The 11,398-nt window shown below is 40.8% G+C and overlaps 1 protein-coding gene across 1 annotated transcript; it reads right to left on the bottom strand.

The window, feature by feature from the left end:
- Window positions 1-6,975: 6,975 nt before the first annotated feature.
- LOC145413504 (forkhead box protein D4-like 1) lies at window positions 6,976-7,977 on the bottom strand. The gene has a single exon (XM_080283200.1). It carries the CDS (start codon window positions 7,975-7,977, stop codon window positions 6,976-6,978), a length of 1,002 nt encoding a protein of 333 aa, XP_080139326.1.
- Between the last annotated feature and the right edge of the window lie 3,421 nt (window positions 7,978-11,398).

Genomic DNA, 11,398 nt, shown 5'->3' with positions numbered 1-11,398 from the left:
TATTTATTTATATTACCTTTCATACCAACATGTCTCTTCTCACCTGGATAAAATCGTCTGGTGGTGATGTGAGTATGCTGATCAAGAAATGTCATCGCAGGGAAAGGGTTAATGGGCTTTTTTTTACCTGTTTATAATGCTGAGTCTCTCCTACGCTGAGTGAAAATGATGTGAAAGTAGCAACAGAAAAACTGTAGTAGTAGTAGTAGCTGTAGTAGTAGTATAGTAGTAGTAGTAACAGTAATAATAATAATAATAATAATAATAATAATAATAATGATGATGATGATGGTAATAATAATAATAATAAAAATAATAATAATAATAATAATAATAATAATGATGATGATGATGATGATGATGATGGTAATAATAATAATAATAATAATAATAATAATAATAATAATAATAATAATAATAATAACAATCCTGCGTAATGAGGAGACACAGACTACTTCTAATCCCTTCTCTATGCTGGGTACTTCCTAAAGGCTGAATAAAATCGTCTAGAGGCAGAACTATAAAAAAAAAAGCTTACACTATTTTTTATTTTATTCCTCTAACCTCCAGGCGATTTCACTCAACTTAGGATGGATTTCTCACAGCCAAAGCGTTTGTAATAATCCCCGTTCACCCTTCAGTACGATGACATTATTTCGTGCCTGCTACCGCCAGACGATTTTATTAAGTAAAGTATAGACCTCCTTTACTGAAGTGGTGAGATATGCTGATTAGTTTTATCTATTTATTTTTATTCTTGATTTTGTCGTTGTGGCCCCAGGTTCACCTGAAACGTGAACCCGGTGGACTGCTGGGACGTTGGCATAACCGGGCAGTGGAGCCGGACGATTATATCAGTGCCACCACTTGAAGGCAGTCCCTCCCCAACACCATATTATACTCCCCCCACCCCCGTACTGTTATATAAGCAAATCAACAGAAACATTTCGTGGTAGTGGGGCATGAAACAATATCCGCCAGCGTGTTTCAGTGCGGTGTCGGCTTTCCTGTTTCATCCATCCTACCGACAGACGATTTTTAGGCAGTTTCACAGAACCCCTCTCTCCGTGATGGGGCTGGCCGCTTGTTGTGCAGAATACCAGACTTGGGAATATATCGGTTGTAATTTTTCTTAACCTTTTCAGATAGCTATTTGGTTACCGATGTGTGTTGGGAATACATCTCATAGTGAATGTGTTAGCGGCTGTCTGCAGTAAGGGATTTAGTGTGGCCACGCCTTTGTTAATACCAGTTATGTTATCACCAGGCAATTCTATTTAGCTATGAAAGGCCTCTAGTAATGAAGGTGCATGATGTCATATATTAAAGGTAAGCATCGCAGTGGGTATTTTGCATACTTTTATAATATTAATCCTGGGCAAAGTATATCTTTTATTCCGGTTTACTTCCGCAACTAAAATACATCGTAAACTTCTACATTATAACAGCCATTATCTTTGTCATTCTGTACATGGTATATATATATATATATATATATATATATATATATATATATATATATATATATATATGTATGTATGTATGTATATATACAGTATATATATATATACTGTATATATATATATACATATATATATATATATATATATATATATTTATATATATATATATATATATATATATGTATGTATGTATGTATATATATATACAGTATATATATATATATATATATATATATATATATATATATATATATATATATATATATATATGTTTATAATATTTATAATATATACCGCATATATATTTATATGCACACACACATACACACACACACACACATATATATATATATATATATATATATATATATATATATAAAACTTTCCTTGCAATTCTTAAATTCCTTTAGTTCAAGAAGCTTCTCCGAATCTTAATATAAGCGTCTGGCCACTGCCAGAAAAAAAAATGAAAAAGAAAGAAAGAATGAAAGAAAGGAAAGAAGGAAGAAAGAAAAAAGAAAATTCACCAACAGAGTGAATGAGTCAGTGTCATTTCTCCATTCTTATACTGTATTTTAATTTAGCATGGATTGATGGATTATTATCTGGACCAATAGAGCTTACATGTTAGGGGGCAGAATGTTACTGCTGTCATGTGGCAGCAAAAACTCTTTAAAAAGTTGTCATTGTACTAAAGGAGGTATTATGCAGCGGCGAGGAGTGGTGATCGCTGGCTGGGTGGCGGTGTGAAGGTTTAAGGTAGTTCACTGAAGCCCTCACTTCACCTCACCTCAAGCTTCACTCCACTCACTCAGCCTTCCTTGCATTAGGCTGTATTCTTGTCGACTGTGAAGGCTTCGTAACACCTCTCCATAAGCGATTTACTTTCCATAGTACGCCTTACTATTCTTTTATATGATCAGTAGGTCTTTCCAATACCAAACACAGGCTGCATAACACACAAGGAAATATTAACGTGGCATAAATAAAAATAAAGTGGTATGGTAAGGATACTACTGAATTTCCTTAACACCTTTTCCTAAGCGATTTATTTTGCTTATTACCCTTCTACGTGTTACATAAATCCTTCGAGAATCGCCATACTCTGCATAAATAACGGAGAAAAGGATATTAACCAGCCATATCTAAAAATAAATCGCTAAGGAAGAGATGCTAGGGAGCCTCCTTACCCTACGAGAATTCGAACCTAAAAGCCGTATTCTCGTCGAGTTAAAGGCTCTCTGGATTTTCTTTTTTGTATATGACTGGATAATACTCACGCGCATATTATTTACGCAATGTTGATATTACAATGGCATAAAGAATATACATGAGTGTAGTAGGGTGTAGTACGTATAAATTATCGCTAAGGTAAAATATCGCCAAGGTAAACTATCCCCAAGGTGAATATCGCAAAGGTAAAACATCGCTAACGTAAAGTATCGCTAGGGCAAAATACAACTAAGGAAAAATATTGCAAAGGTAAATTATCGCTAACGTAAATATCGCCAAGGTAAAATATCGCTAGGGAAGAATATCGCTAAGGTAAAATATCGCCAAGAAAAATCACGCCAAGGTAAAATATCGCTAAAGAAAAATATAGCTAAGGTAAAATATCGTTAAGGAAGACGTCAATATCCCTCTATTTGGCATATTAACACGCAGGACGCAAAATCGAACCCCCAGTTTCCGACGCCAATGTCTGAAGAACGTGAAGACGACAGAGCAAATCCAGCCTCTCTCTGTATCACCCCTGACTGCACTCTGTAATAATTTAAGGTAATATAATAAACATAAAGTGATCCACAAATATTCGTGGATACATGGGGGTTCCCTGCACCTTCGCGTAATTTTTAATAATATGTTTTCCTGTTACCCACCTTCATGTCCATTCAGCTCCTCCTACTTCACATGAATTCTTTTGTGGACATATATATTATTTTATTATAACTATCATTCCTTCGTTTGTAGCTGGCTGTTGTATTCTGCGTAGAGTCTCTTCATCAATGCTCATCATAATATTTCTGAAGATAGTGTTTTCGCAAACGGGTATTGCGGAGGTATTTTATATTCAAAGCCTACACATCTGTTTAGCTTGTGATAAATTCTTTTTAAATATCTGCCAACATGTATCAAAATTCTTAACACATTCTTTTTTCCAGATTTAATACAGATCTCTTGCATTCATTTTCATATTTCCTACAACTATCTCGTGTGTGTGTGTGTGTATATATATATATATATGAAAAGGGTGCGAAAGGGAGAGTCTGGGAAGGAAGAACGAGTAAAAGCAGAGGATGGAAGGATGTTAATTGAGATGGATGCAGTAAGGAAGAGATGGGCAGAGTATTTTGAAAGATTGTTAAATGTAGAGGAGGAAAGGGTGGCTGAGATTGTGGCGGATGGAAGGGTGCAAGGAATAAATGTGTTGGGAGAGTTGAATGATTCTTTGATCACGAAGGAAGAAGTGGAGAAGGCAGTAAAGGAGATGAAAACAGGGAAAGCTGCAGGTATGGATGGGTGTGCTGTGGAATGCCTGAAGGGTGGTGGAGTGACTATTGTTGACTGGTTAGTAAGATTGTTGAATGTGTGCTTTGAGAAAGGTATGGTGCCAATTGACTGGGCAAGTGCTTGTGTGGTCCCGTTGTATAAAGGCAAGGGTGATAAGTATGAATGTACTAGCTTTAGGGGTATAAGTCTGTTGAGTGTTGTAGGTAAGGTGTATGGTAGAGTGTTAATTATGAGAGTTAGAGAGGGTACAGAGGGAGTGATTAGTGATGAGCAGTGTGGCTTTAGGAGAGGGAGGGATGCGTTGATCAGGTGTTTGCTGTGAGACAAGTGTGTGAAAAGTATTTAGCGAAAGGCAAGGATGTGTTTTGGGCATTTATGGATTTAGAGAAAGCGTATGATAGAATTGATAGGGAGGCTTTGTGGACTGTTTTAAGATTGTATGGACTTGATGGTAGGTTACTAAAAGGGGTGAAAAGTTTTTATGTAAATAGTAGAGCGTGTGTAAGAGTGGGAAATGCTGTGAGTGATTGGTTTCCCGTGAGAGTGGGGCTGCGACAGGGATGTGTGATGTCGCCTTGGTTGTTTAATATTTACATGGATGGTGTTGTAAGGGAGGTGAATGCAAGAGTTTTAGGTGGTCTGAGTCTGGTAAATGTTGATGGAGGAGAGTGGAATCTGAAGCAGCTGCTGTTTGCAGATGATACTGCACTGGTGACTGATTCAGAGGAGAGATTGAGACAGTTGGTAGAGGAGTTTGGAAGGGTGTGTGAAAGGAGGAAATTGAAAGTAAATGAGAATAAGAGTAAAGTGATGAAGTGTACGAGGTTGATAGATGGTAGGGGGATGAATATAGTTTTGAATGGTGAGTTGCTTGAGGAGGTAGATTGTTTTAAATATCTAGGGTCACATGTTGCTGTGGATGGAAGAATAGATGCAGAAGTGAAGTTTAGAATAAATGAAGTAGGAAAGGTGCTGGGAGGAATGAAAAAAGTGTTTAAATGTCGTTCGCTTAGAATGGATGTAAAGAGAAGGCTGTATGAGGGTGTTGTGGTACCGACTGCATTATATGGGGCTGAAACATGGAATATGGGTGTAGCAGAGAGGAAAAGTTTGAATGTAATGGAGATGAGATGTCTGAGGAGTATGTGTGTAGTGACGCGTATGGATCGGGTGCGAAATGATGAAGTGCGAAGGAGAACTGGAGTTGTTTGGGAGATGGCTGGTAGAGTTGAGCAGAGGGTGTTGCAATGGTTTGGACATATGGAGAGAATGGATAATGAGCGATTGGTGAAAAAGATAACTAGATCTGATGTGAGAGGTGTAAGGCTGAGAGGAAGACCACGAATAGGATGGATGGACAGTGTGAAGAGAGCGCTGGATGCGAGAGGGATGTCTGTTGAGCAAGGAAGAGTGGCTGTGCGTGACAGAAATAAATGGAGAGAAATTGTGAATGAATAAGTGATGACGCAGCCCTGAGGGGATATTCTCCCGCATTTGGTCTGATCAGCTAGTCAAGTCAGGTGCGGGTAAGGGGATGGGTCTGTTATGATGTGGCAGGGGTAAACCAGTTCTGCTGTCGGGCCCTGCTGCGGATGTCACTGATTGCATTGCCCAGTTGACCCTTGTGCGGTGTGGTGCGGTGAGGATCTGTCCGTTCTCCCCTTTGGGGCTAAGATGCAAATGAATGTGTTTGAATGGATGAGTAAATGGAGAGTGAGTCGTCCTGTCTCGGCTACCTCCCTTTCCTTGGGGGAAGCAGCCTAGGTATATAGATAGATAGATAGATATATATATATATATACAGTATATATATATATATATATATATATATATATATATATATATATTATATATATGTATATATATATATATATATATATATATATACACTGTATATGGGAACAACAGGGCGAGAATCTTGTCAACTCGATTAAATAAATGATTATATCTTAGGACAGGTTCACTATCCCACCCTGCACTTCCTAATGACCTTAATCGCCGTAATGAGTACACCTGCTCACTTCGGTGTTGGGAGGAGGCAGTTAATTAGTAAGAGGTAATTAGTGCCAGGGTGATTAAGAGGTTACCGTGTGAATCGATAATTAAATATAAAACTACATTAATTAATAAAACTACATTAATTAATAAAAAAATCTAATAACTAATTCAGTGACAATATAATTTTAATGACGGTCACTAAAAATTACAGAAATCAAATAGGTCATAAACATACTGCTCCCATTTTCATCTTCATTATTAGAACTAAATAATTTACAACCTGAAACAAATATCACGACTTTTTAATTTTCGTATGATAAAGGGGATTATGCAGCTCTAGTAAATATTATTTAGATTTTATCCAAATTATTTCTCTCGTTACATATCACCGTTCGATTAATACAGTGTAAACTATAAATGAAATTAGTATCCTTCCAACCTTGATGAAAATTTATATAGTTGTTTTATATAGATCGTACATTACTGCTGATAGACAAAGAAGCACCGCCATCCAGTTCAATATGGAGGAATTCTGCCATCGACAAGTTATCAGCGGTACAGCACACATGATAGATATTTGACATTTGTTTAAATCATTATTCAATTTAGGATCATAGCTTAAAGTATAATCATATGCTCCACCACCCCTCAGACACACCACCCGCCACAGCTGATACATGTAACAATTACAATTATAATGCTGCACATCCTGGTACAGTAGCATGGGATGTTTTAACAGACATAACCAAAATACACTAAAACCCATTTCCAACGGAGCAGACTGTGGCAGGGCGCGGTGATGTGAGGGGTGGGTGCACTGGAGGGTTTGGGTCACGAGGGTAATGAGAGTGGGTGTTGGGATGTGGACACAGTTTAATGACAGCATGACAGTATTTACAGGTGAGTGAGTATGTACAGCGGGTGCAGCAGCCCCCAGGAATGTTGCCAGGGTTTTGTGTGAGTGCCACGGCGCCCCTGACAGATGCCGGCACAGGTGGTGGTCTCACCGCTGCAGCGGGGCGGACATCTGGGGCGGCAGCGGGGGTCGCGGCGGCAGAGGCGGGGCCAGACCGCGGAAGGGCGGTGTCAGGAGGCGAGTGAAAGGCTCTGGATTGATGGCGTGAAGCGGCAGGGCGGCGGCACGATACGCTGGTGGCGTGGTGGGCGGCGGCGGCGGTGGTGACCGATCCCTCCCCATGATGGCGTCAATTGTGAAGGCGGGGCGGGGTGGCGGGCGGGTGAGCGGCGGTGAGGGCGGCGTTGTCACCACCGGCTTGACGGGAGTGGGCGCCACAACGCCGGTGGAGGGCGGCAGTGGCGTATCGGCGGCCTGGCCCGCCCTCAGTTGCCGGATGAGGTCTGCCTGGTGGGCGAGGGCGGCGTGTGGGTGTGCAGGATGCAGATAGGGGTGGTGGGCGTAGGGCTGCGGCCGGGGCAGGAGGGCGGGGTGTGGGCCCAGCAGAGTAGGCGGGGGCGCGTGTAGGTGGTAGGGGTCCAGCGCTCCCCCCGCCAGCAGCGAGAACACGTGGGGGTCGGAGAAGAAGTCTGGCGGCGGCTGTCGCTTGTATCGCTTGCGTCGCCTCAGGAAGGATCCGTTGTCGAACATGTCGATGGCGCCGGGGTCGAGAGTCCAGTAGTTGCCTTTGCCGGGGTTGCCTGGCTCGCGGGGCACCTTCACGAAGCAGTCGTTGAGGCTGAGATTGTGTCTGATGGAGTTCTGCCAGGCGGGGAACTTGGCCTTGTAGTACGGGAACCGCGTCATGATGAACTCGCAGATCTCGCTCAGCGTCACTCGCTTCTTGTCCGCCTGAAGGATGGCCATGGTGATGAGGGCGATGTACGAGTACGGCGGCTTCACCAGACCGCCCGTGGAACCCGCACCCTCACCGCCCGTTCCCGCACCGGCGCCCTCGCCTTCACCCTCACCTTCACCGCTCTTGTCCACGTCGTCCACCTCCACCTGGTCTATGGGTGGGGGTGGGGGGCTACATTGCGCTGCCGTCATGTCCGCTTCACACACCGGCATCTCACAACACACACCACCACACACCACAACAACACTGCCTTCCCTCAACACTCCTTCGATAAACTCGTCTGGTGGTGGCCGGGACAGCGCTCAACCCTCACCCGTGGCTGGGTAAATAATGATGACAAATGTGGCGGACTAGACCATTTTTACACCCCCGTCAACACGTAAACTCCACCCATCGACCGTACCATCCAATTCCATCCCACCTTCCACCATCTAAACCCCTCCCACGAAGCAAGTCACCCAATCGGCGCGCTCCAAGTCCCCTTACGCTCCTCCCAGGTCCTCCCCAGTCTGGTAAACTTAATATGTTCGGGTGAAAATAGGCGGGGCTTGGCGGGTTGTTGGGAGGAGCGATCGGCGTGATTAGATTTGGTCCCATCTGTTGTTTGCAGACAGAGCGCCTCCATTTATCCATGAATTATTTGGTGGCGAAATGGAGCGAATCACTTTGAGGGAATGAATAAAGCCATTATCCATTCCCTCCCCTCCTTCCTTACCTCCCCCCCCTCCTTCCTTACTTCCCCTCCCCTCCCCTCCCACCCTTTCTTCCCACTTCCACAACTCCCTCCTTCTTACCTCTTCTCTCCCTTCTTTACCGAACTTACCACTCTTTCGGTTTTCAGTTTATCTTGTTTCTCTCCCTCCTTCCTCTTATTCCTCTCTTTCCCACTACTTACTCTCTTCCTCCTTCCATATTATTCTCCCCTCTTCTCCATTCTTGACCTAACAACTCTCCACTCTCTCTGTTTCAGTTTCATTTTTACTATCCCTTCTTTCTTTTCCCCTCCTCACCCTTACTTCCTCTCCTCTTTCCTTCTCTCCTTCCTTCCTTCATAGATTACCTTTCCCTTCTCCCTCCTTTACCAAACAACTCTCCTTTCTTTCGGGTTTTCTATGTATTTTATTTCACTGTTTTCTTACCATCACCCACTTCTCTCATCCTCCTTTATTTTCTTGTCACTTTTTCTCCATCACCTCGTCGTTACTTATTCTTCAATCTTTCTCCTCTTCGCTGTCCACATTGTTCCTCCCCTACTTTCAGCATTTTCGTTCCTCTCTCCTTGACACTTCTCTCCCTTCTCCTTTCTTATCTTCATCACCTCTCTCTCTCTCTCTCTCTCTCTCTCTCTCTCTCTCTCTCTCTCTCTCTCTCTCTCTCTCTCTCCACCTTCCTTATTTCTACTATCTTCTCTCCATTTGATGTATTTTCTCTCCTGGAACTGCTCCTCACATCACACACACACACACACACACACACACACACACACACACACACACACACACATACGAAACCGTTAAACACACACGCATCAAAGTACCCGACACAACACACACACACACACACACACACACACACACACACACACACACACACACGGGTCTCTCTCTGGCTCACCGTCACACACAATACACCCCAATAAGTAAGCACCCTCGTAGCACAAAAGGCCAATGAAAGAAAACGGAGTGAGAGCATCCCCAGCGAAGCACGTGGCGGTGGAGTGGGTTATAGAGCTCTCTTATACTCACCTGCTATAATTACTGGAGTATAATAAGAAGAGGGCTAATATGACCACTTAGTATAATTGGATATGATGTTGGTGTCTCCGTATTCACAGCACTGAGGGAGTATACTGAGTTAAGGTTCTGATATATGTAACTGGTATGGGTGTTACAAGAAGGGCTGGTATAATCGCTTGGTATAATTGGATATAATAGGAGTAGTAATAATCAGTATGTATAAACATGAGAGCATACTAAGAGATCTCCTATAGTCACCTAGTATGAAGTGAACTGGAATTAATTTGTACAAGTTCTAGTATGTTCAGTAGTGGTTTAATGTGATGATGATGATACTAATAATAATAATAATAATAATAATAATAATAATAATAAAAATAATAATAACAATAAATAAATAAATAGAAACAGGTGTAAAAAAAAAACACTTAAATTTGCATAACAATACTTGGAATAACAAACCGATCCAGTATATTCATCTGATATAACCCACTGAAATAATGACAGGTTTCATAATACGCGCCTGGTATACTAAAGAATATGACCCACGTAATCACAGTAAAATTATGCGAGTATAATAAGAATAATATAATCGGCTGGTATAACTGAGTGTGGTGAATGTTTTGGGCGTATCCGGTGGAGCCAGGATTCCGGGGGCTTGAATGACGAGTGAATGGAAGTGTGGCCTATTTGGATTAGGCAAGTTTGTGCTGTCTGGACATTGCTACTCCTCACCCTGCCCTTGGGTGGGAAAGGAGGTCCGGATGATGATGATGATGATGATGATATAACTGATGAGAGGTTTAATATAATGACTTACGGATGAGAAGAGGGCCAGTTTCAACACCTGGTATAATTAAGTATAATGGCTATAGGCTTGGTATAATGTCCTGGTATAACTGAGAATGACAGACAGAACTTCAGTAATAATCGAGATCGTATGATAATGTTTCAGTATAATGAGAGGCGGTAAAGTGATGTTATGGGGACAGCTTAAGTAGTAGTAGTAGTAGTAGTAATAATAATAATAATAATAATAATAATAATAATAATAATAATAATGATGATGATGATGATGATGATGATAAAAACATCAATATAATTACTTTGTATTTGGACTAAGAGGACCAATAATAACCGCCTAGTATAACTGAAAGAAATAATAATAATAATAATAATAATAATAACTTCATTAACAATAACCTGGAATAACTAGGAACAATAATAATAGGTTTAAAATAATCACCTTTAAATGATCCTAGTAACAGCAGCTTCAATAATAATAATAACAATAACAACAACAATAAAAAAAAAAAAATAATAATAATAATAATAATAACCTTGCATATAACTGAAAATGTAAAATGCTCAGTTTCAGTATACTTCACCTAGCATAATTAAGTATGATAACAACAGCCTAACTATAATGACTCAGACTAATATCAAAAGAAAATATGCTGAGAATATATCCAAGCAATTATATGGTATAACTGAGTATAATATGTCAGTAGTATCGCCTGGTATACGCACATAAATATACTCACCTGCAGTAAATCAGATAAATATGAATATGTCGAGTATAACTGCCTGGTATAACTGAGAATAATTACAATAATGGGTCATATATAATTGCTTGGTGTGTCTAGGTAAATGAAATGTATGCAACGTTGGGTTATGAGAGAGAGAGAGAGAGAGAGAGAGAGAGAGAGAGAGAGAGAGAGATTACTGTACTTGTAATAATACGAATCCAAAATATATGAAGAGAAGAATAACAGAATATCACCTCAAAAAAAAAAAAAAATGGCCTATATTTTTTGGACTAACTCAAAATGCACACGGATTTTTTTTCACAGTCATATCAGTATATAAATTAAAC

This window comes from Coenobita brevimanus, chromosome 96 (assembly GCF_032717465.1).
Source record: "Coenobita brevimanus isolate Jiangsu-jjx chromosome 96, ASM3271746v2, whole genome shotgun sequence".
NCBI classification, from domain to species: domain Eukaryota; kingdom Metazoa; phylum Arthropoda; class Malacostraca; order Decapoda; family Coenobitidae; genus Coenobita; species Coenobita brevimanus.
This window is presented reverse-complemented; position numbering and strand designations above follow the sequence as displayed.